A 25,139-nucleotide genomic window follows, 5' to 3' on the forward strand; every position below is an offset into this window, starting at 1 on the left:
CTCCCAGCCCAAACTTCTCGAACCCACTAGACCCCGCTCCTTTCCCACAGCGAGGGATAGAAATCAGGAGTCCTGGCTCCCAGCCCAAACTTCTCGAACCCACTAGACCCCGCTCCTTTCCCACAGCGAGGGATAGAGCCCAGGAGTCCTGGCTCCCAGCCCAAACTTCTCAAACCCACTAGACCCCGCTCCTTTCCCACAGCGAGGGATAGAAATCAGGAGTCCTGGCTCCCAGCCCAAACTTCTCGAACCCACTAGACCCCGCTCCTTTCCCACAGCGAGGGATAGAACCCAGGAGTCCTGGCTCCCAGCCCAAACTTCTCGAACCCACTAGACCCCGCTCCTTTCCCACAGCGAGGGATAGAGCCCAGGAGTCCTGGCTCCCAGCCCAAACTTCTCGAACCCACTAGACCCCGCTCCTTTCCCACAGCGAGGGATAGAACCCAGAAGTCCTGGCTCCCAGCCCAAACTTCCCGAACCCACTAGACCCCGCTCCTTTCCCACAGCGAGGGATAGAGCCCAGGAGTCCTGCTCCCAGCCCAAACTTCTCGAACCCACTAGACCCCGCTCCTTTCCCACAGCGAGGGATAGAGCCCAGGAGTCCTGGCTCCCAGCCCAAACTTCTCGAACCCACTAGACCCCGCTCCTTTCCCACAGCGAGGGATAGAGCCCAGGAGTCCTGGCTCCCAGCCCAAACTTCTCGAACCCACTAGACCCCGCTCCTTTCCCACAGCGAGGGATAGAACCCAGAAGTCCTGGCTCCCAGCCCAAACTTCCCGAACCCACTAGACCCCGCTCCTTTCCCACAGCGAGGGATAGAACCCAGGAGTCCTGGCTCCCAACTGCATGCTTCCATGTCCCCCCTTGGGGCGGAGGCATCCCCGATCATGGAATTACTAAGGCTATGTCTACACTACAGACCTTACAGCGGCACAGCGGCACCAATGCAGCTGCATCGCTGTAGGATCGCTCACGCAGCCGCTCCATGCCGACGGGAGAGAGCTCTCCTGCCAACACGGCGCTGTGCACGCTACTACCGATTCCAGCGAAACGTATGTCTCTCGGGGGTGTTTTTTCCACGCTCCTGAGCGGCATAAGTGGTCACGTAGACATGGCCCAATTGGCTTTCGAAGAAGTTCCACGTTCCCCACCAAAGCTGGACGGTGCCTCTGCAGACAACACCTCTGAGGCTGTTACTAGAGAGGAGGCTGGTAGCCACCCCACCATTGAACTGGCCGCACCCTTTCTGGGATGAAAGAGTCTGGCGGCCTGTATTTGTAAAGCTCCCACACTTCCATTCTTCCCATCGGGGGCCTGGGCGGTGGAAGAGCCCTGGAGTCAAGGAGGTGCCTTTTGATGGTCCCAAGGCATTTCCTTTCAGATTCGGCCAAGTTCAGCGCAGAACTGGCAACTCAAGACAGACAACAGGCGACTAGGGAAAGAGATTTATTGTGTAGACAGAGATGCCAACAGACGTACCTGGCAGCTCGACGATTTTCGGTGCTGGGTTGCTTCTCAGTTGGAATTGGAAAGGGTAACCAGAGACCAGCGTAGGGAGCCCACTGGAGTGGTGGCAAAGGGGTGGAGAAACATAGAATCCAGCCTGGCCTGATTTCAGAAGTTCCTTGGTCAGGATAATTCATAACTCTACAGTAAATTCCTCTCCCTTTGGTCCCATCTCCACAGAATCTGACTCCAGTGATCTAGATCTCCAGCTGGTATCAACGGGCATAGATCTGTTTACTTCATTCCCACCAGCAGGGGATCTGGCCCCATTGACTCCGATGAAGCCATGTCTAACTGACACCAGCTGGAGATCTGGTCCATTGAAGCTATGGCCGAGTGACACCAGCTGAGGATCTGGCCCCGTTGACCCTGACGGAGATACATCCAATTGACTCCAGTTGGGGATCTGACCCATTTATGTCTCTCTCACACAGACACACAGAGGGGAAAAATCCTCCCTCCAATGCCTCAACATCCCTCAGAACCTTTCCCCTTCTCCTCCAGCTCCCACACCGCATTATAATGATACTTCACCTTTAGCTAGCACTTTCCATCGGTAGAGCTTAACGCAGTCTACAAAAGTAGTCCCATTTTTACCAATGGAGATACTGAGGCCCGGAGAGGGGCAGGAACAGAACTGAGGCATCCTGAGGCCCAGCGCTCTATCCACTTGGCCACCCTGCCTCTTAGCTGGTGTGCATTGGCCACAGAGCTGCTGGTGGTGACGGAGCCAGGCCCAGCCCCACTGGAAGGGAATTTGGATTGCCCATCTCCACCATCCCCATCAACAATCAAAAGCCCCAAGAAATTCCCCCAGATCCCCAAAGGAGGTTTTGATGAACTAGGTCCTTTCCCATCTGGGGATTTCCCCATCCCAATCCTTGGTGGAATTAGTGTAATTGATTATCCGTGTCCTAGTGCCCAGGTATGGCTCAGGACCCCAATGTGCCAGGTGCTGTACAAACACAGAACCAAAAAAAGTCTCTTCCCAAAAAGGATCTGAGCCAATGATAAGATGTCCACAGTCCATCTCCTGGGGGTACTTCCACCAGGTGTTGTGGGTATCAAAGGTAGCCATTTGCCTCCAGTTCAGCTGTAACCCACGGGTCCATACGTGGCCCATACTCACGCCACGTATGAGGCTGTTACAACACCTCTTACAGACGCCGGGTCTTCAGTTTCAGCTGGAGAAGTTCATTCTCCAAGTCGATGGGTCCGCCCGAGATGGCGCACAACTTTGTTCGGCTCTGAAACGATGCTGCTCTCACAAGTTGAGGACCGTTGCTTTCAATCCCAAACCGACCGGTTTGCAAACAATGTCTGGCAAAAGATTGGGGCACATCCGATTTGGGGCGTCTGTCCTCGTTTTTTATTGCAAAATGTCAATGTCGTTTTCATTCAAAAGAATGTTTTGTGAATTGGGGGGCAGGAAGTTCTGATTTGGGGGAGTTTTTCCTCAATTTCCCCCCCCCCCAAATTTCAACACTATTTTCATTCTCAAACCAACAATTCCTCTCTCTTTCTCTTTTAACGGTATTGCAAAACTGGTTTTGTTGTTAGAAAAAATGCAATTTGCGTGTTTTTCTATTTTTGGTTTTTTTGCCACCGATTGCAACAAATGAATGATCTCCCGGAATATTTCCCCCTCCCCAGATTTTCATTTCATTCAAAAATTCAACATTGTTCTCCTTCCAAAACCATTTCATTTTCTTTAAAATTTTTCCCAAACCTTTCCACTCTGTTTGATTGTTTTTAATATTTTGGGGTTTTCCTCGTTGTCTCATTCCAGAATTTCAAAGTTCTTCTAATTCCAACACGGCATAATGTTTTGTGTCTTTAAAATATTTTACTAAACTTTTGGCACGAAAAATATTTGATTTGAGGGGAATGTTCCTTTTTTTTTTTTTTTTTTTACTCCAAAACTTCATCATTTTCCTTTCCAAAGCAAAAACTTTTTGGATTATTTATAAGCAATTTTTTTTAAATGTTGGGGTATTTTTCCTCATCTTTTCCCTAGGCAGACACATGCAAGCGGCTCTCGCCCGCAAGCACCGCCCCCTCCCGCTCCCATTGGCCAGTTCCCGGCCAATGGGAGTGCAGAGCTGGTGCTTGGGGCATGGGCAGCGCACGGAGCTCCATGGCCCCCCCACCTGGGATGCGGACCTGCTGCTGGCCACTTCTGGTGCCTTAGCTGAGCAGCATCGCCAACGGGACTTTTAATCGATTTTAATGGTCGGCAGTGCTGACCAGAGCCGCCGCAACCCAGTGCGTTACGTTCCGCGACCCAGTACTGGGTCATGACCCGCACTTTGAAAACCACTGATCTAATGAACTCTATCTAAGATGCTACACTGGAATTGAAGTCTGTATCTAGAGTTTTGTGAAAAGTTTTGACTGAAACATTTTTGGTGAAAACTGAAGATTTGCATCCGTTTCACCAGCTTCTTTCGGGAGGGGGAAAAAAACCCTAAAAAAAAAATTCCAAAACCCCCAAAATGGGTAGATTTTTTAACTCAAAATGACTTTTCAATTCTAAATTTTCTTGCCTTTTTTTTTTTTTAAGAGTAAAAAACACATTAAATAATGCCCCAAATGTTTCATTTTGGGTCAAACAAAACATGTTGTTTGACCCGAAATGATTTTATTTTCCGGCATTTTGATTCACTGGACATTTGGGGAAAAAATTAATTTTGTGGTCCCTGGAAAAGGATTTTTTAAAATTTTTCGGAATTGGCATGGAAACGAAAAAAAATCCATCCTTCCCCCAAATGTAGACTAGTGTCTAGACTGTGTCTAGACTCTAGAATAACACATTTTGCTTGATTTTAAACAAGCTGAGAAACAACATAGACTTTAACGCGATCGGTTTAATACATGCTAACATATAATTGATTTATCTTGACTGGAGTCCATCGATTCACGAAGGCCATGAAGGGACCGCTGGGATCATTTAGCCTCGCCTCCTCTGTAACACAGGCCAGAGAACATCCCCCAAATAACTCCTAGGGCAGAGCTTTTAGAAAAACACCCAACTATGATTTAAACATGGCCAGCAATGGAGAATCCACCACGACCCCCGGTAAGTAATTCCTCTCCCCCTTCAACATTTACATCTTATTTCCAGTCTGAATTTGTCAAGCTTCAGCTTCCAACCATCGGATCCGGTTAGATCTTTGCCAGACGAGCCCTTTATCAAGTCTGTGTTCCCCATGTCAGTGCTTCAGTGTTCGAGAAGGTGCTAATTAGCTGGGACTTAAGATCCCATCCTTAAACCAGAATCAGGCGGTCTCTGTAACGTTTTCCAGGGTCCCGGACAGGGCCTGGGTGGGAGGGGCAGAGCAACACCAGGAGGTGGAGCCTGGGAGGGAAGGGATAGCGCAGGGGTGGGGCTAGGGAGGTATGGGGCGGAGCAGTGGGCGTGGTTAGGGGGAATTGGGAGGAGGAGCCTGTCAGGAGGCGGGACTAAGAGGGAGGGGCAGAACAGTGGGTGTGTCAGTGGGCGGGGACTGGTAAAGAGGGGCTATTGGGGCAGAGTCTGGGAGGGAAGGGGCAGAGCAGGGGGCCTGTTGGGACCAGAGTCTAGGAGGAGGATGTCAGGTGTGGGACCTGGGAGGGAGGTGGCATCAGGGGGTGGGGCCTGAGAGGGAGGGGGCATCATAGGGGGTGGGGCCTAGGCAGGGGGTGCATTTCAGAGCATTTTAGGGGGCAAAGCCTGGGTAGGAGTGGCATGTTTTAGGGCAGGGCCAACGTGGGTGGGGCATCTGAGGGGGTGGGGCCTGAGAAGGAGGGGCATCTGAGGGGGTGGGGCCTGAGAAGGAGGGGGCGTGGCCAGCAGAAGCTCTGAAGCTGTTCTAACTTATGCCAGGGTGTGCAGCGCAGGTACACCCAAGCCAGGGCTGGCGAGCGGGGAGCAGCGGGCTCACGGGGGGAGCTGAACCCGGCCCCGGTCGCCGGGGCCCTCCTCCTGGCCCTGGGGCGACCCGGCGGGGGCGGCGTGCAGCCGGCGGTGGGACACCAGGTGGGCGTTCTGGATGAAGCCCCGTGGGCACTGCCCGCATTGGAACGGCTTCTCCCCGGAGTGCACCAGCCGGTGCTGTGCCAGGTGGGAGCTGCGGGCGAAGGCGCGGCCGCACTCGGGGCAGACGTGGGGCTTCTCCCCGGAGTGGACCTGCCGGTGCTGGTTGAGGGTGGAGCTCCAGCTGAAGGCCTTGCCGCACTCCCTGCACCGGTACGGCTTGGCGCCCGTGTGGACCCGCTGGTGCTGCTTGAGGGCTGTGGTCCAGCTGAAGGCCTTGCCGCAGTCCCCGCAGGGGTAGGGCCGCTCGCCGGTGTGGACACGCTGGTGCTTGAAGAGGGTGGAGGTGTGGTTGAAGCCCCGGCCGCACTCCTTGCACCGGTAGGGCCGCTCCCCAGTGTGGACGCGCCGGTGGTTGGCCAGGTGGGAGCTCTCGGCGAAGCTCTTCCCGCACGCCTCGCACACGTAGGGCCGCTCGCCGGTGTGGGTGCGCTGGTGCTTCTTCAGGGTGGAGCTGAGGCTGAAGGCCTTGCCGCATTGGTGGCAGCGGTAGGGCCGTTCGCCGGTGTGGGTGCGCCGGTGCTGGGCCAGGGTGGAGCTCTCGGTGAAGCTCTTCCCGCACTGGGGGCAGGGGTAGGGGCGCTCGCCCGTGTGGGTGCGGAGGTGCTGGGTCAGGGCCGAGCTCTGGGTGAAGCTTTTCCCGCACTGGGTGCACTTGTAGGGCCTCTCGCCCGTGTGGGTGCGAAGGTGCTTCACCAGGTCCGAGTTCTGCAGGAAGCCCTTCCCGCACTCGCCGCAGATGGTGGGTCGCTCCCCGCGCCGGGGGCCCCTGGGCGGGTCCAGGCGGCCCCCCGCTCCCGCCCCTGGATGGGCCCTTCTGGGTTGCTGGGTGGAGGACAGCCTGCATGGATCTCCTCTCAAGGGACGCTGGGATATGTCCTCTTTGGATCGCCCTGAAAACTGCCCGCACAGATCAGCTCCTAGAGGATTCTGGGATATGTCCTCTTGCGAGCTCCACGGGAATGTCCCACGCAGATCCACTCTCTGCTGGGGATTCTCACTCGCCGTCCTGGCACCTGCTGGGGGGAGAGAGAGACTCCAGCCAGGGCTCGTTCCCTGCGCTGCAGACAGAGCGGGCAGCAAAGGGGTTGGTGACTAAATAGAAAACCCAATGGGCAGGAACCTCCTCCCCGAACCTCCCCCCCAAGGGGAGCAGAGGGGCTGGTTCTGCCCCAGTGACCCAGCTGAGCCCTCAAAGGCTGCGGGAGGGACGGGCTCCTGCCACAGGGCTCGGGCACCCACTGGGGGTGACACTCAGTGAGACCGGGCAAACTTTCCCCTTCACTCCCGGACGGTCGCCGAGCTGGTGTCATTCACTCCTCACCTGGGATCTCCCTCCGCTCAGAGCCCTGGAGATCCGGGACGCACGGCTCTTCCCCTCGCTCCATCCGGGAGATCACGGCCGGTTTGGGGACCGGGAATCCTGCCAGCGGTGGGATAAGATCAAGTGAGACTCCAGACCAGACCGGAGCGACTAGGAAAGCAGAGAGCGGAATTCAGCTCCCGGAGGGGGCCGAGTTGGCTCGGCTGGGGGATGTGTTAATGGAGAGAGATCGGCCTAGGGTATTAGAAAGAGAGAGAGAAAGAGAGAAAGAGAGAGAGAAAGAGAGGCATGGGATAGATGGATAGATAGATAGATATGCGGATAGAGAGATAGAGAGATAGATCATTCCATTGGTGAAATACTTAGTATAGAGTAAAACGATAGAGTGATGGGGGTTGTCTGGAAGCCAGAACTCCTGGGTTCTCTCCCCAGCTCTGGGAGGGGAGTGGGGTTTAGTGGGTTAGAGCAGGGGGGGCTGGGAACCAGGACTCCTGATTTCTATCCCCAGCTCTGGGTGGGAGTGGGGTCTAGTGGTTAGAGCCCGGGACTGTCTTGCCCAGCTCCTGTCCCCGCGGGGAAGCGGACCCTCACCCAGGAAGCTTAGGTTGGTGTAGTTCTCCAGCATGACATCCCTGTAGAGCCGCCTCTGCCCTTCGTCCAGGAGACGCCACTCCTCCTCGGTGAAATACACGGCCACCTCTTCGAACGTTACTGGCGCCTGGAACCGCAAGGGACCCGACTGGGCGCCGCGGCCACACCCCTGCTCTCTGAGGGGTGGAGCTGGCCAGTGCCCAGCCGCCTTCTGGGAATATCTGGGCAGACACCCTCATGCTGCACCGGTGCATTGTGGGAATATCCCAGCAGCGGCCCCTGGGCTGCCCAGGCCCACGTGCCCCAGTGCATTGTGGGAATATCCCAGCAGCCTCACTTCCTAGCAACACTCATAGCAACAGACCCATACATCCATCGAGCCTGGTATCTCGCCCCAGTTCAGACCCAGGGGCCCAGCTCGCCCGGTATCTCGCCTGCTCACTCCTGCCCCACCCCAGACGTACACTGGGGTCACTGAGACCAGAATCTAGGCCAGTCTCCTCTTCCCAGGAACCCGGCCAGCCCCACGACCCACCTGGACGCCAGGCTCCCAGGGCGGGTCAGCCGGGCCCCGCTGCGGCTCACGCCTCTCCGAGCTAGGCAGAGACACCTGGGGGCGTGTGAGATCTGAGAGAGAAGAGCGAGTCGTTTAGGAGACCCCAGGGGAACCAACCCTCCCTTTCAGTCCTGGGGTCCCCCCAGAGCCCCTCCGCCTCAAGGAGAGTGACCCCTGCTGGGGAGACCCCCCCCCCCGCAAACAGTGAGCCCTACCTTGTAACATGTGGGGCTCCTGGTCCTGGGCTTCTGGCCATTGGCTTGGCCCTGCCTCCTCTTGGGGTGCAGGATTGGGGTGCAGCCTCCTTGCCTCCCACAGTCCTCGGGGGGAGTCCATCTTCACTGCTGTCCGTCCCACTAACTGTCATCTGCAACCCACCCAAAATATGGGGATGGGTGTGTGTGGGGGGAACCCTGCGGTCTTCAGCTGCACAGATGTCCCCTCTCACTGTGCGCCACCAGAGCTGGTGGAACTGGGGGGACCCTACACAGACCCCCTCCTCCCATGCACCCCCAGGGCTATCTGGGTTGGGGGGACCCGGCACCCACCCCTCCCCCCATGCAACCCCAGAGCTATCTGAGTTGGGGGGATCCCATACACACGCCTCACCCCATGTACCCCCAGAACTAGCTGGGTTGGGGGGACCCTGCACAGACCCCCCTCCTCTCATGCACCACCAGAGCTGGCTGGGTTGGGGGGACTCTGCACACACCTTTCCCCCGTGCACTCAGAGCTGACTGGGTTGGGGGGACCCTGCACACACCCCTCACCCCCCATGCACCCCCAGAGCTGGCTGGGTTGGGGGGACCCTGCACACCTCCCCCATGCACCCTCAGAGCTGGCTGGGTCGGGGGGACCCTGCACATCCCCCTCCCCCCCACGCACCCCCAGAGCTGATGGCATGGGGGTGACCCTGCTGGGCTCAGCTCCCTCCCCAGATGTCCCGGACTCCAGGGATTGGGGGTTCGATCCTCCTTGGTGGGGCCCCGATCCAGAGGGGCAGAGCTCAGGGGGTGCTGGGGAACGCGGGGTCCTCTCCGACCTCCCCCCATCCCATCCCACCTCCCTCTGCTTCATCTGCACCATGCAATTGACGAGCAAATCAATGCACGCATCCCCCATGCAGGGTGTAGAGGTACCCTGTCTGCACCCACGTACCTGCTTGCCCGGGGCTAGGGGAGACTGGGGATCGACCCCTTCCCCCCCCCCCAGCTGCCTGGACTGTGGGGGGAGTGGAAGGAAGCGGAAGGTCCCTTTGTTATTTCGTTCCCCCCAGAGAAGACCCGCCTGGTCCTGTCTAGGCTTCTAGTGATCGGTCGTATTAACCCTTCACTCGGCTGTGGAGAGAAGGAGCGCTCTCCCCGGGCAGCCAGGGCCGGCCCCGACGCCCCAGTGCAGCGCTAGGGGGCGCTGTGCTGGTGGGAGCGGGGGATCAGCAGGGGGCGTTCTCCCCTAGCAGGCCCCAGTGCGGCGCTAGGGGGCGCTGTGCTGCTGCGAGCGGGGGATCAGCAGGGGGCGCTCTCCCCGGGCAGCCAGGGCCGGCCCCGATGCCCCAGCGCGGCGCTAGGGGGCGCTGTGCTGCAGGGAGCGGGGGCTCAGCAGGGGGCGCTCTCCCCGGGCAGCCAGGGCCGGCCCCGATGCCCCAGTGCGGCGCTAGGGGGCGCTGTGCTGCAGGGAGTGGGGCAGGGCTCAGTAGGGGGCACTGTCCCTTCCCAGTCCAGGCGGACCTCCATGCTGCAAATGAGTAGAATTTTCCTTCTAGAATGAGGGACTTGTTTGAAGCACCTGCTGCGAGATCTGACCCACACTTATCCCTGCCTTCGGTTTTAATTCCAGGAATACCTTGGTCGACTTGAGTTTCAGCATTAATTGAATTGTTATTTTTGGTTAGCGTGCCAGGAAGGCCAGGTTACGACCTGGAGTTAATCATGGGGTAGATTCGGCTCGCTCCAGGTTTACACCAGGGTCACTGAGCTCACAATCTGACCCTGAAAATGGAGTCGCTCCGGACTGGATCAGAATGAAGTTTTTCTGTTGCTTTTGAAAGCCACATGCTGCAGGGAAGAATTAGCAGGGTCAGCGGATATTGCAAAGTGGTGAAATACTTTTGTCGCATCAGCACTCTGCTTGGGAGGGACACTTCAGGTCAGGGTTATAGCTATATTTGCACAATTTAGTCCCAGGAGCAGACCCTGAGCCGCATGCAACCATTTTATCAGGAATCTTCCATTGTTCCCCTCCCCCGCATAATGCCTCGAGCTTCTGGAGTCACGTGAAAAACTCTGCTTGCCTTTAAAAGCATCAAATAATTATTGGTTACTCCGTGTTGCTGGAGAAAAGCCTGAAGACATCACCCCCATTGGCACTCAACCAAGAAGGCCACTAATAAGCACAGGAGATGTTATCTGATTTATGAAATCTCGTGATTTGCCACACTGAGGTGGCGAATTTTGGAGGCTTCGTTCATGATTTCTGAGCGCCTGGGGCTGGTAACGCTGCAGAAAATGCAGAGTGATGTTAGTCCCTGGCTAGTCCCGCTGTCGTGAATGAGGGTGACGGAATTTTGTCTTGGTGCCAACACCAGGCGGAGGTGGAATCTAGTGGGTTAGAGCTGGGGTGGTGGGATCCAGGATTCCTGAGTTCTATTCTCAGCTCTGGGAGGGGAGTAGGGTAAAGATGGATGTCAGGGGCTGGGAGTGAGTGCTCTTTGAGATGAATGGGGGCTGGGGAAGGGGAACTGGACTGCATTTCCCATGAGGCCCTTTCCTCCTCCACTCCAGCTTTAACTCAATGGCAAATGCTACGACTGCCATGAGGTCTTGCATGGAATTTTCCCCTCTGCACCCTGAGCCTCCATGGTGGTTGTAGTCCAGTTTTAGCCTCTTTGCTTGCCAGTTATCATAGGGGAAGGGGGAAGACTACAAATCCCATGAGGCCGTGCGCGGGCAGCTCCGCCATGTTAGTTGTAGTCCAGGCGTGAGGACCACATTTCCCATGAGGCCGTTTCAGGCATGAGCCTGGCTGCACTGCAATGACAGTTGTAATTGAAACATCTCCCACTTTTCTAGAAGAACAAAGGGGATTCTTTTAAGGTGTGTGGGTGTGGGTGTAAAACTACATTTCCCACGAGGCATTGCGCATCCCCCTCCTCATGCCTCCATGGCACTTGAAGTCCAAACATGTCCCCTTTCTCTTAGAAATGAAAGGGACTTGGGCAGCTGAGGAACTACATTTCCCATGAGCCGTTGCTGTGTGCCGCCATGACACTTGGAGTCCAAACATGCCCTCCTCCTGGACATAAATGGGCTCAGTGGGGTGGGGAAATATATCTCCCATGAGGCAGCGCGAGGACCACATCCCCCGCGCTGCCATGACATTTTGGGTCTAAACACCCCTTTCCCTCATTGGAAAACACCAGGGCTCGGGGGGTAGTAAAGGAAACTACATCTCCCAGGAGGCAGCGCGAGAGCCCAGCCTCCCTGCGCCGCCATGACACTTGTAGTCCAAACATTGGCCCCTTCCCCACAGACATGAACGTGCCTCAGAGGAGGGGCTGGGGAACTACATCTCCCATGAGGCGTGGCGCGGGTCCGGCCTCCCTGCGCCGCCATGACACTTGTAGTCCAAACACGCACGTCCTCCCTTTAAAGCGAACGCGGCCTGGAGGCCGGAGAACTACGTCTCCCATGAGGCGGCGCGCGGGCCTGGGCTGGCTCCGGGCCGCCATGATGGGTTTTGTGTGTTTGCGGGGTTGAGAGGGGGAGGGGAGGGGGATGAGCCAGGCTACAGGAGGGGGCAGCAGCAGCAGCCGCAGCAGAAGAGCAGCAGCCTTGGGGCCAAGCCCCCCCGTCCCAGGAGCTGCACCCCTCCCCCTCTCTGCAATTTTAGGGGGCGCTGGGACAGCCCCTCCCCCCCCGCACGAGCCAGCCCGAGTGGGGGGAGGGGGAAACGAGGAAGGCAGCTTAGGCCCCGCCCCCATATGTGTGTGGGGGGGCTTGGAGCAGCGCAGGACCCCTCCCCCCGGCTAGATCCCTAAATTAGGGGGGGTGGAGTGGGGGCTGAGCTTCCCCTCTTCAATTGGGGGGAGCCCAGAGACTGCCCCGAGTGGGTGGAGGCAGGCTAGGAAGGGGCAAAGGCCCCCCTAAAAGAGGGAGGCGAACCCCCTTATTGGTGGGGGGCAGCAGCTTGAGCAGCAGGGGGCGAGTCTGAGCCCTATTGGGGGGGCCCTGCAAAGTAGGGGGCTGCTCCCTAAGTCGGGGAGGGGGCTTGGAAAGAGCAGGGGACCTGCTCCCTATTGGGGGGAGTGGTTGCAAAGTGGGGGCCCTGATTCTTATTGGGGGGCGGCTCGGAAAGAGGGGGGGGCTGAGCCGTAGTTGGGGTGGGTTGAAAAGGGGGGAGGACACCCTGATTCCTATTGGGGGGGTTAGAAGGAGGAGGGCGGGGACCTGGTCCCTCTTGGGGAGGGGTTGGGCAGCTCAGATCCCTTCCCCCGCCCCCCAAAAAAGCCCAGGAGGTGCTGAGGACTTGGGGGTGCCCCCCTAGGGGGAAGGAGACAGGGTCGGGGGAGAGGGGTGCTCGTGCAATCGGCTCCCCTTCCTCCTCCAAGGACAAGAAAGCGGTGAAGGGTAAAGGGGGGGGGCTGTCCGGCTGTGGGAAGGGGGGGGTCAGGTTGAGGCGAGCGCGCCTGCGGGGGGGGGGTGCCCCACATTGCTCCTCAGAGGCCGCCTCCGAGCCGCCCCCCCCCCCAGCCTCCCACCCCCACGCCGTAGGGACGAAGGAAACAAAAGTCTGGGTTGGTTGCAGTTTCTCCCCCCCCCACCCCCCCCATGGAAGAGCCTGTGACCCACGCCGGATCCCACGCAGCCCCATGGCTACCCAGCAGGTAAGTGTCTCCCCCCCCCCGCTCCTCCTTTGCGGGGGATCTGGGGGGGACCCCCCCCCCCCAGCGCAGAGCCACCCCAGGGATGGGTGGGTCGGTGCCTGCGAAGGGGCCAGGCCAGCCGGGATTCCGGGTAAGTTTCTTTTGCCTCCGCGGAGATCGCGCCGCTTTCCCCCGGGCCCGGCCCCCCCCCCGCCGCTGTCCCCCCCCCCCGGGCCCGGCCGGCTTTCGGGGGGGCGCCCCCGGGGGCTGCGCGGTGCAGCGATGGGGGGGCGGCAGGGGGGCTCCGGGAGCTGCCCCCCCCCGCCAGGCCCGGCCGGCAGCGGAGCCCGACTCGCGGGGGGAGCCGGAGCGCGGGGGGGGCTGGGGCCGTTTCGGGGCGACCCCCCCCCGAGATGGCCAAGCACGAGGGGGCAGGGGGAGCCCGCTCCCCCCTCCGCCCGTCCCCTTTGTTGCTGCGGGGTTTATTCGCGCCCCTCTCCTGCGGGTTGCGGGGTTTTTTCTGGGGGGGGCAGATCGGGGCGCTGGCTGCTAGAGCGGGGGGGGGCGTCGCTGGGCGATACCGGGGGGCGGGCGGCCGGGGGGGGGGCGACCCAGGAACCAAAGTTTCCCCGCGCGGTTTCCCGGGGACGCAATAGCCGGCGGGACCCCTGGGCTGTGTCCGGCGGAACCGGGCTCGTGTCTCGCCCCGGCCCGGGGCCTGGGGGGCGGCCCCGACCCCCGCCCCCGCCCCCGGCGCCGCGCCAGGGGCGGGCCCGGCCGCAGCATGCCGGGCCAGGTAGGTGGGGGGGGCAGACGCTGCCGGTGGCCCCCCCCAGCGCTGCCAGTGCCCCCCAGCCCCCCCGACCCGCAGCCCCCCGAGCCCAGCCAGTGACCCCCGACCCCCAGCCCCCTGCCTGCCCCCCCAGCTCTCCCAGCCCCCCAGCCCTGCCCCCCAGCCCCCCCACCCGCAGCCCCCCCGAGCCCAGCCAGTGCCCCCCAGCCCCGACCCCCAGCCCCCTGCCTGCCCCCCAGCTCTCCCAGCCGCCCCAGCCCTGCCCCCCAGCCCTATCAGTGCCCCCCAGCCCCGACCCGCAGCCCCTCCAGCCCCTGCCTGCCCCCCCCAGCCCTGCCAGTCCCAGCCCCGACCCGCAGCCCCCTCCCTGCCCCCCCAGCCCCGACCCGCAGCACCCTCCCTGTCCCCCCAGCCCCGACCCACAGCCCCCTGCCCCTCCCAGCCCTGCCCCCCCGGCTCTGCTGGTGCCCCTCACTCCCGACCCGCAGCCCCCTGCCAGCGCAGCCCTGGGCTCCCCCCACCGCTGCTCTGCTGATACCGATTCCCTTATGATATTTTCGTTGCTGATCACAGCAGAAGGGGGGGCGGGGTTGGGGCTGTGGAGGGAAGCTGACAGTGGGGGGAGGAGTTGTGGGGCCTGTGGGAGGCCGAGGGGCGCGTAGTAGCTGGGGTATCCTGCTCTCGTCTCTCTGCCCAGGAGCTCTTGATTTCAGTAGCTGCTTTCCACCAGGGGGCCAGTGGTTAGGGCAGGAGGGCCGGGAGCCCGGACTCCGGGGTTCTCTCCCTGTCTCTGGGAGCGGGGAAAGATCTAGTGGGTTAGAGATGGGGGGGCTGGGAGCCAGGACTCCTGGATTCTGTCCTGGCTCTGCCGAGACCCCCCTCTGTGTTCCCGGGCAAGTTCCTGAATTTTTCTGGGTCTCAGTTTCCCCATCTGTGATCAAGGCAGGATTATCCCCCCTCCCCATGTCAGGTTAGACTGTAAGTTGCTGGGGGCAGGGTGTGTTTCTCACGGTGGGTCTGTGCAGCACCCGGCACGGAGAGGGGGCCCTGATCTTGGTCGGGGTCTGCGCAGTGCCTGGCACAATGGGGGCCCTGACCTCGGTCCCCTTGTGGCACAACCGTAATGCGCATGTGCCCCTCACAAGGCCTCCCTGAAATTGTCTTTGGTCTGGGACAGCAGTGGAACAGTTAATAATGCTGGTGGCTCATCTGCTGTCACTAGGTTTCAGAGTCGACACCCGTCTCTCCTCAGAGCTCTTGTCTCAGGCTCTCTGCAGACTCCGGCAGGCACAGCCTCGCGTTGTGTGGCATGCGAGGGCCAGGCCTTCGCCGAGTCCATAGGGGGTATTGGGTAGGGGCCCTGGCTTGTTGTGGTGACCTGTGGAACTCCTTGATGCTATGCTTGGGTGTCAAATACCGGCCCATTAAAGGTGTGACTGTCAGATCCAGAGCTGGGGGGACGGGAGACTGGGTTAGGTGGGCCTGTTGGTCTGAGCCTGGGTGACAGAGGGATCCTGTAGTGTCGCTGTGCGGCTTTTCCCCAGCTGCCCCACCCCAGAGGCAGCTGAATCTTAGGGGTTCAAGCTGGAGCATTTAACTGTAGAGTTGTTTGGCCAGGGGAGACACTGTGAGCTCCAAGCCCTTCGCCTTTCACAGACTGGGATGTTATGGGAGGGGAGTAGGGTCTAGTGGTTAGACTAGGAGGGGCGAGACCTCACTCCCCTCCCAAAGCTGGGGAGAGAACCCAGGAGTCCTGGCTCCCAGCCCCCTCTACTCTAACCACTAGCCCCCACTCCCGTCCCAGAGCTGGGGAGAAAACCCAGGAGTCCTGTGGCTGGCCATGCCCTCTTGGTTCCTCTGCCTGGTCCCTGGGAGGGGAGATCTGATGCCAGCTGTGGGTGAGGGGCCCTGGTGGCCCCAGCTTTGTGTATCCAACGTGAGTCACGCTCCACAGCCCCCTGGCCTGAGCTGAGCCGGACGCCTGGGTTCCATCCTCTGGCTCCTCTGGGGCGGCTGCTGTCCCATCCCCTCGCTCCTCCGGTTGGGCGTCATCCTGGACAGCATGGCTAGCCTCAGGACTCCTGGGTTCAATCACAGCTCTGGGAGGGTTGGGGTCTAGTGGCTAGAGCAGCGGGGCTGGGGGCCAGGACTCCTGGGTTCCCTCCCCAGCTCTGGGAGGGGAGTGGGGTCTAGTGGCTAGAGCAGCGGGGCTCGGGACCAGGACTCCTGGGTTCCCTCCCTAGCTCTGGGAGGGGAGTGGGGTCTAGTGGCTAGAGCAGCGGGTCTGGGGGCCAGGACTCCTGGGTTCTACTCCATCACTTACTGTGGGACATTGTGCACGGCTTTGTTCCTCAGTTTCCCCTCCCTGGGTGCTCAGTTAGGGGGTGATTGGCTCTGCTTTAGGGGAGTTCTGAGGTCCCCGCGGCTCCCCCCCAAAGCTCCCCTCTAACTCCCGGCATCTCCTTGCCCCGCAGCCTGCAGAGTAGCTGAAGCGGGAGGTAGCCAATGTCGTCCAGCAAAGGGGCGGGGGCTGGATCTCGCCGGCGCCGGACGCGCTGCCGTAAGTGCAAAGCCTGCCAGCGGACGGAGTGCGGCGAGTGCCACTTCTGCAAGGACATGAAGAAGTTCGGGGGCCCGGGGCGCATGAAGCAGTCCTGCCTGATGAGGCAATGCACAGCGGTGAGCTGGGGGTGCAGCGGGGCAGGCCAGGGGCCCCCGGATCACCAGCTTCCGCGGCTGCCCCAGAGGGGGCCGCATCACAGTGCCAGGGGGTCCCAGAATAACCAGCCTCTGCAGCCCGCCCCAGAGGTGGCTGCATCATAGTGCCAGGGGGTCCTCGGATCACCAGCCTCTGCAGCCTGCCCCAGAGGGGGCCGCATCATAGTGCCAGGGGGTCCTCGGATCACCAGCTTCCGCGGCTGCCCCAGAGGGGGCCGCATCACAGTGCCAGGGGGTCCCAGAATAACCAGCCTCTGCAGCCCGCCCCAGAGGTGGCTGCATCATAGTGCCAGGGGGTCCTCGGATCACCAGCCTCCGCGGCCCGCCCCAGAGGGGGCTGCATCACAGTGCCACGGGGTCCCAGAATAACCAGCCTCCGCAGCCTGCCCCAGAGGGGGCCGCATCATAGTGCCAGGGGGTCCCAGAATAACCAGCCTCTGCAGCCCACCACAGAGGGGGCCACATCACAGTGCCAGGGGATCCCCGGATCATCAGCCTCTGCAGCCCGCCCCAGAGGGGGCCGCATCACAGTGCCAGGGGGTCCCCGGATCACCAGCCTCCGCGGCCCGCCCCAGCGGTGGCTGTATCACAGAGCCAGGGGGTCCCAGAATAACCAGCCTCCGTGGCCCGCCCCAGAGGGGGCCGTATCTCCACGCAGGGCAGGGGATCCCCTGATCTCTCTCTCGGGGGCCCCCTGGTGGCAGGGCCGGCAGCTCAGCTGGCCCCGGCGCCTCTCCTTGCCGCCCGCAGCCAGTCCTGCCTCACACGGCTGTGTGCCTGCTCTGCGGCGAGGCCGGGAAGGAGGACACGGTGGAGGGGGAGGAGGAGAAATTCAACCTGTCGCTCATGGAGTGCTCCATCTGCAACGAGATCGTCCATCCCGCCTGCCTCAAGGTGAGTGCCGCGCCTGGGAAGAGGTGAACCTGGCCTGCCCCCACCCATGGGGCCCAGCCCAGCGCTCCCCACCCGGGCCAGCCTCACCTGTGGAAGGGGCTGGGAGCCAGGACTCCTGGGTTCTGTGCCAGCTCTGGGAGGGGAGTGGGGCCTAGTGGTTAGAGCGGGGGGGGGAGAATGGGAGCCAGGACTCCTGGGTTCTGTGCCTGGCTCTGGGAGGGGAGTGGGGTCTAGTGGTTAGAGCAGGAGGGGGCTGGGAGCCAGGACTCCTGGGTTCTATCCCCAGCTCTGGGAGGGGAGTGGGGTCTGGTGGCAACCAGGACTCCTGGGTTCTATCCCCGGGTCTGAGAGGAAAGTGGGGTCTAGATCAGTGGCTCTCAACCTTTCCTGGAGACTGTACCCCTTTCAGGAATCTGATATGTCTTCCCTACCCCCAAGTTTCACCTCACTTAAAAACGGCTGACGTACACAATCGGACGTAAAGATACAACGCGTGTCACAGCACACTGGAACTGACAAATTGCTGACTTTCTCCTTTTTTCTCTTGTAATTATGAAGTAAATCAACTGGAATATAAATATTGTACTGGCATTTCAGCGTGTAGCATACAGAGCAGAATAAACAAGTGCTTTTTATGTAGCCTCTTGTAAAACTAGGTAAAGACCTAAATGAGTTGATGTACTCCTGGTAGACCTCTCCGTACCCCTAGGGGTACACCTACCCCAGGTTGAGAACCGCTAGCCTAGTGGTGAGAGCAGCGGGGGCTGGGAGCCTGGACTTCTGGGTTCTCTCCCCAGCTCTGGCAGGGGAGTGGGGTCTAGGGGTTAGAGCGGGGGGGGGGGGGGCTGGGAGCCAGGACTCCTGGGTTCTGTGCCCAGTTCTGCCCCAGACTCCCTGTGTGACCTTGGACAAGTCACTGCGTGGCTCTGTGCCTCAGTTTCCCCAACGTGGAAGTGGGGAGAACCCTCCCTGCTGTTGACGTGGTGGGGGAGGGCGTCTGTAACCCCCCTCGACGGCGATGGGGCTGGGTCGAGGCCGGGATGGCTGGCTGAATGTCTGTTTGTCCATCTACCCAGATGGGGACGGCGGAAGCTGTGATTAACAATGAGATTCCCAACTGCTGGGAGTGCCCCAAATGCAAACGAGAAGGGAAATCCAACAAGGTATGTAGCCACCCGGCCCCCAGGGGTCTGGCTGGCTAAGGGCCTGGAGATGGGTCCCTGGGGCCTTTCCCCTCTAGGGGGCTCTGGATGTGCCTCAGGGGCTGGAGATGGGGCCTTTCCCCTCTAGGGGGCGCTGGATCAGCCCCAGCAAAGGGGGCTGTCTGGCTTCGGCAGCTGGGAATTGGACCCAGGGCCTTTCCCCCGGAGGGGGGGGGGAGGTCCCAGGCCACTGTTGCTGTTTGACCACCAGGTGGCGCTGCTTCCACAGCAAAGGGCCATCTGCTCTGAGTGTCAGTGGGGTGGGGGGGCACTGGAGGTTGAGGGGGGTTAGGTTGGAATATGCGGGGCTCCCGACCCCAATATAGGATCCTTCCTGCGCGGGGGGGACTTGAGATGACCCGGGGGGGGGGGAGGGGTCACGGGGTGTCTGGGTGGGGCAGGACACCTGGAAGGGCAGTTTTGCGGGAGGGGAGGAAGGGGGTAGGGACAGGGATCTGGGGGTAGCTGTGGTGTGGGGCAGGGACTGTCTGGGGGGGCTGCCCACAAGGTGGGGCTGTTCACGCGGGGGAACGCAGAGGGACAGGGCTCCTGGGGGTGAGGTGGGGCATGTGGGGGGAGGGGCCGTGCTGGGGGAGGGGCACCCACCTGTTCTCGCCCCCAGGACTCGGGTGGCGACGGGACAGGGAAGCGCCGGTCGGACAACGGCGAGGACGGGGTACGGTGGAAGCTGACGGACGAGGTGGCCCAGCACAAGAAGAAGCTGTTGCCGGCCCCGCCCCCTGCGGAGGAGCCCCCCGCCAGCGCCCACAAGCGCAAGAAGGAGAAGGAGCTGCCGCCCCCCGACACGGGGCCCAAGAAGAAGGTCAGAGACCCCCCCCTCTCGGAGCCGGGGATAGAACCCAGGAGTCCTGGCTCCAGCCGTGCACACCTCCCCCCCCCCCGCTCTAACCACTAGACCCCACTCCCCTCCCAGAGCCGGGACAGAACCCAGGAGTCCTGGCTGTCAGCCTCCCCTGCTCTAACCCACCAGACACAGCTGCCCTCCCAGAGCTGGGATAGAACCCAGGAGTCCTGGCTCCAGATGCTTCCTGCTCTAATTACTAGACCCCACTTCTCTCCCAGAGCTGGGGATAGAACCCAGGAGTCCCAGCTGCAGCTGCCCCCCCCCAACCGCTAGACCCCACTCTCCTCCCAGAGCCAGGGTAGAACCCAGGTGTCCGGGCTCTGTTTAACTGTGTCTTTGTCTGACTGTCTTTTGCAGTTGAAAGGCGGGCGGGAAAAACACTTGAAGAAGGTGAGTGGCTCTGATCTTCCAGCTGCCCAGTTCCGTGCCCGGGAAGAGGGGAGACCTGCCCCCCCAGAGGGGAAAGGCCCCGGATCCCATTCCCCGGCTCTCCTCCCCTCACTTAGCCAGCCAGTCCCCCGGCCTGGGGCTGGATCAGACCCAGCGCCCCTAGAGGGGGAAGGCCCTGGGTCCCGCCCCTTCCCTGGGGCCAGGATTCCCTTTTTCTCTCCCTGATATTTACATATCTGCCGATTAGCCCTGGCGTCGCCTGGTCGGGGCTAATCAGTGGCGGGCTCATTGGGCGCTTGTTGGGATCGGGGGTGGGGGGCTGGGGGCTGCCCAGCGCTGGGGGTGTCCCGTGGGCCTCCCCCGTGGGGCACAGCCTGGTGGCCGCGACCTGCTGCCGCTGGCTTCCCCGCTGAGACCTGCCCCGCTCGGTGCCCCTGCAGGCCTCCGAGCAGCCGTCGGATGGGAACAAGCTGCAGCCGCTGCCGAGCTGGGGCCGCGTGGGGAGCGGCGACTTGGAGGTGAAAGGGTCCATCTCCCACTCGACCATCCACCTGAGCCAGATTGGCCCCAGCGACCTGGAGGTGAGAGCAGAGCGGAGCCCCCCACAGCGGCTGGATCGGAGCCGGCGCCCCCTGGCGGGGAGAGTCCCCGAGTCCCATTCCCCACCCCACTGCGCCAGCCAGTCCCCTGCCCTGGAGTCGGACGGGAGCCGGAGCTCCCGAGAGGGGAAAGGCCCCATGTCCATTCCCCACCCCTGCCCTGGGGCCGGATCCGAGCCAGTGCCCCCTGGCGGGGCAGGGCCCATTTTCCATAACCCCCTTTCCGCCCCCCCTAGAAAACCAAGGCACCTCAGGGACCGCTGGAGCCTTCTGCGCAGTCGGACAAGTCTCACCAGAGGGAGAAGCTGGAGCGCTTCAAGCAGATGTGCCAGATGTTGGAGCGCGTCAAGAACAGCAGCAGCTCCAGCTCCAGCTCCGACTCGGACTCGGACACGGACTCGCGGGGCTCGGAGGGCTCCAGCGGGGGCGGGGGCTCCAGCCGGGCCACCTCGCCTGCCTCCCGGGCCCAGCGCCTGGCCGCCCTCGGCTTCAGCGCCAGCGAGGAGGACGAGGAGGACGATGAGGAGGAGGAGGAAGGCCGCAACGGGGGCTCGGAGGCGGCCCGCAATGGCAAGCAGCCCAAGGGGCCGCGGGCGAACTGTCAGGAGAAGGAGAACCACCACCGGGCCGCCAGCAGGGGGAGCGAGCGAGCCAAGCAGCAGGCCGGGGGCCGCAAGGGAGGCCGGCCGGCCGGGCAGACGGGCCTGCACATGGTGACCCGGACTCAGTTCCTCCAGTGGCCCCTGGTGCCCTCGCCCCCCAAGCCCCTGCTGCAGTTGGAGCGGCACGTGGTGCGCCCGCCCCCCGACAGCCCCGAGCCGGACTCGCTGCCCCTGGACAGCGGCTCGGACCACGTCATGCAGCGTGACGTCTGGCTGGCCGTCTTCCAGCACCTCAGCTACCGCGAGCTCTGCGTCTGCATGCGGGTGTGTCGGACCTGGAGCCGATGGTAAGCGCAGGCGGGCGGGCGGGCGCCGTGGCGCTAGGGGGCGCTGAGGACCTGCATTCCCCCCGGGCGCCGTCAAGGGGCGCTGAGCAGGGTGTTGAAGTACCACAGTGTGCCACTAGGGGGCCCTGGGGTTGCAGGGTGGAGGCTGGCAAGCTGTAGGAACTGCATGCACCGCTAGGGGGCGTTGGGCAAGATGCAGGTCCCAAGTCCGCCAATAAGGGGCGCTGTGTTGTGGTGGGGCGTGTGTGTGGGGCATAGCAGGGGGCGCTCTCCCCTGGTAGCCAGGGCTGGCCTTGGTGCCCGAGGGCGGCACTAGGGGGCGCTGTGTTAGAGGGGCCGCTTTGTCACTCTGCAGGTCGGTTTCCTGAGCCCTGACTGGGGTCTTGCCGTGGGGCTGTCAGGGACTGAAACGACGGCTGGGTTTGCAGCCTGTGGGGGATGAGTGGGGAAGGAGAGTGTCACTGGGGGGAGGGGGAGGAGTGTGGGGCTGTGGGGGTCCCTGGGCACAGGGTGTAGAAGTCCCGTGCGGCAGCAGGTCCTTGGAGGGCGGGTTGGGGGGCTGTGGGTCCAATGTGGCGGGAGGAAGGGGTCCCATGGGCAAGGTGTGGAGTGATAGGTCTCTGGGGGCTGTGGGTCTCTGGACGGCAGGGATGGGGCTACGGGTCCCATGGGCGAGACGTGGGGCAGTAGGTGCCGGGGGAGGGGCTGTGAGTCCCATGGAGTGAAAGGAGGGGGTCAAGTAGGTGCCAGGAGACAGTGGGTCCCTGGAGGGTGGAGGTAGGGCTGCGGGTCCCATGGGTGAGATGTGGGGCAGTAGGGGGGGGGGCTGTGGGTCCCTGGGGGGCCGGGGGGGGCTGCGGGTCCCATGGGGTGGGAAGAGGGGATCCCACGGGAGAGACGTGGGGCAGTAGGTGCTGGGGGGGGGGGCCTGTGGGTCCCATGGGGCGCTGCAGGCTGCAGAGGCTGCAATGGTCTCTGTGGCCACACGGGGGAGCTGCCGGGTCGCGCTTTGCTGCCCGGGAAGAAGGGCGGGGCCGGGTTACTGTACCGTATTGACTGTATTAGCATACTGGCTGGGAAACCAGTGCCTTTACCGTATTGATTGTATTAGAGACGGTGAGGCCTGGTGCCCTCACCATATTGACTGTATAAGTGGGGCCCTGCTTGAGTCCTGGGATGCTTGTCAAATGCTTGCGGCCGAGACGTGGCCAGTCCCGGCAAAGCACTAACGGACCCTTATTAATGGCGGGAATTGGAGAAGCCGGAGAAGAGCTGGAACAAGTATTCTGGGATGCCGCCTGATTGGCGGTGGTGGTGGATGATCCGACACCTTGCTGCACCTACAGTCTAGTCATTAACGTGGGGGGCTGAGAGAGGGAGCCCCCGGGGGGCCTACAGCCAGGGCTCCGGGCCGGCAGAATTAGGTGGAAGCCGAATGATGTGGGGCCGGCAGTATCGCAAATCAAGTAGGGCATTATATACCAGCATATTGGGGAGAAGCTGATATCTTTACCGTATTGATTGTATTAGAAGAGGCGGTGGCTGGTGCTATTTCTGTTACCGAATTAATACAATTTTACCGTATTCAGAGGTGGCGGCGGCTGGCGGGTGCTGTTACCGTATTGATTGTATTAGACGAGGCGGCGGCTGGTGCTGTTACCGTATTGATTGTGTGAGTGCTCTGGGTGGAAGCTGTGTTAGACGGGGTGATGGCGGGAACTTTTACCCTGTTGATCGTTTTAGGGCAGAGGTGGGATGCTGGTGCGGCTACCGTACTGACTGTAGTAGTGGTGCTGTCTAATTTTCTCCACCCCCGCCTCCCCCAGGTGCTGTGATAAGCGCCTGTGGACCCGCATCGACCTGAGCCGCCGGAAATCGATCACCCCGTCTATGCTGAGCGGCATCATCCGCCGGCAGCCGGGCAGCCTTGACCTCAGCTGGACCAACATCTCCAAGAAGCAGCTCATGTGGCTTATCAACCGGCTACAGGGTAGGGGGGGGCTGCTGGGAGCCAGGACTCCTGAGTTCTTTTCCTAGCTCCGGGAGGGGCGTGGGGCCTGGTGGGTTAGAGCCTGGGGAAATGGGAGCCGGGATGCCTGGGTTCTCTCCATGACTCGGCGTCTCTCTGCTGCCCCCTGCAGGCTTGCGGGAGCTGGTCCTGACGGGCTGCTCGTGGTGCTCCGTCTCAGCGCTGAGCACCGCCAGCTTCCCCTCGCTGCGGCTGCTCGACCTGCGCTGGATCGAGGACGTCAAGGACTCGCACCTCCGTGAGCTGCTGCTGCCCCCTACAGACAGCAAGCCAGGTGGGTGCTACGGGGTGCCGTAGGGGCTCCGCGGGGGCGCTGTTCCCCAATGCAGCACCTGGGGGCGCTGTGCTGCAGGGAGCCGACCTGTCCCTGCTCCCCCAGGTCAGACCGAGAGCCGGGGCCGGCTGCAGAACGTCTCCGAGCTGCGTCTGTCGGGGCTGGACATCACGGACGCCTCGCTGCGCCTCGTCGTCCGCCACACGCCCCAGCTCGCCAAGCTGGACCTGAGCCACTGCAACCACGTGGGTGACCAGTCCGTCAACCTGCTGACCGCTGCTAACTCCCCCCTCCGCGACAGCCTCGCCGAGATCAACCTCTCCGGTGAGCCCCTGCCCCCCAGCGCCGCCGGTGCCCCTCTCCCCTGACCCGCAGCCCCTGTTAGCCCAGCCCTGCCCCCCCACAGCTCCGCCGGTGCCCCTCTCCCCCGACCCGCAGCCCCCTGCTAGCCCAGCCCTGCCCCCCCATAGCTCTGCCGGTGCCCCTCTCCCCCGACCCGCAGCCCCTGCTACCCCAGCCCTGCCCCCCCACAGCTCCGCCGGTGCCCCTCTCCCCTGACCTGCAGTCCCCTGGTAGCCCAGCCCTGGGCCCCCCAACCCAGCTCTGCCGGTGCCCCTCACTCCCGACCCGCAGCCCCTGCTAGCCCAGCCCTGGGCCCCCCGAGCCCTGCCTGACAGACACACCTACTATTATGGATTGAATTGGATCCAGCACCCTCTCGAGGGGAGAGGCCCCGTGTCTCACTCCCCGCCCCCCTGAGCCAGCCAGTTCCGTGCCCTGCGACCGGAAGGGAGCCGGCACCCCCTAGAGGGGAAACCCCCCCCCGTCTCACTGCCCGCCCCTCTGCCGCGCAGGGTGTAACCGCCTGACGGACCAGTGTCTGCCTCTCTTCCGACGCTGCCCGCGCCTCTCCCGCGTCGATCTGCGCTCCTGCCGCCACATCACCCCCGAGGGCTGCGCCCGCTTCTGCGAGGACTCGGGGCCCCCGGCCCCGCCGCCTGCCGGGCCGCCCTTCCGCTGCCCCGAGGAGAAATTGCTGCTCAAGGACAGCTAATAGCCGGGCGGGGCCAGGCTGCGCCAGAGACTTGAAGAGAGACCTTTTACTAAAGCCATGCACTGAATCCTGGGGGGGCCGGGGGCCTTCCAGGGCTGGGGGGAGCAAGGGGGAAACCCATTCCCCCCGCCCCCACTGCTGATTTGGGAGGGGATCCCATTTGGGGCTGTCTGGGGGGGGCGCCGTTCAGTCCTCTCTCTGCTTGATAAGGTGGCAGGGGGGGCTGATTGGAGTTGGTACTGCCCCCGGGGGGGGATGGAAGCCAGGACGGGGGGGGGGGTGTACTGGTACCGGTGGTCACATCCCCCCACCCCTTTTAAAAAAAAAAAAAAAAAAAGTATCTCAATCCCCCACCCCCCACCCCAGCTCCTCAGCGTGCTGCCTTTGGAATTGGTCGTGTTAGTTGCCAAGTATGTGGCTACTGCATCTGCCCCCCCCACACCCCCTCTGTGGGGGGCT

The 25,139-nt window shown here is 62.0% G+C and overlaps 2 protein-coding genes across 2 annotated transcripts in view; one reads left to right on the forward strand and one right to left on the reverse strand.

Annotated features, from left to right (window-relative positions):
- LOC141988885 (uncharacterized) overlaps nt 1-9,350 on the reverse strand; it is a 29,359-nt gene extending 20,009 nt beyond the window's left edge. The window contains 6 exon segments of the mRNA XM_074954944.1: nt 5,430-6,600; nt 6,906-7,004; nt 7,497-7,623; nt 8,032-8,123; nt 8,268-8,419; nt 9,211-9,350. Coding sequence (XP_074811045.1) covers nt 5,430-6,600; nt 6,906-7,004; nt 7,497-7,623; nt 8,032-8,123; nt 8,268-8,388 — 1,610 coding nt within the window. The 5' untranslated portion in view covers nt 8,389-8,419; nt 9,211-9,350.
- A 3,527-nt stretch (nt 9,351-12,877) lies between these two features.
- FBXL19 (F-box and leucine rich repeat protein 19) lies at nt 12,878-24,758 on the forward strand. Its single transcript, XM_074954229.1, has 12 exons — nt 12,878-12,934; nt 16,181-16,385; nt 17,175-17,318; nt 18,395-18,481; nt 19,143-19,343; nt 19,743-19,775; nt 20,216-20,356; nt 20,611-21,323; nt 23,150-23,313; nt 23,465-23,626; nt 23,732-23,950; nt 24,481-24,758. Exons 2-12 carry the CDS (start codon nt 16,212-16,214, stop codon nt 24,678-24,680), a joined length of 2,238 nt encoding a protein of 745 aa, XP_074810330.1. The 5' UTR covers nt 12,878-12,934; nt 16,181-16,211; the 3' UTR covers nt 24,681-24,758.
- The last annotated feature ends 381 nt before the right edge of the window (nt 24,759-25,139 follow it).

This window comes from Natator depressus, chromosome 6 (assembly GCF_965152275.1).
Source record: "Natator depressus isolate rNatDep1 chromosome 6, rNatDep2.hap1, whole genome shotgun sequence".
Classification (NCBI taxonomy): domain Eukaryota; kingdom Metazoa; phylum Chordata; order Testudines; family Cheloniidae; genus Natator; species Natator depressus.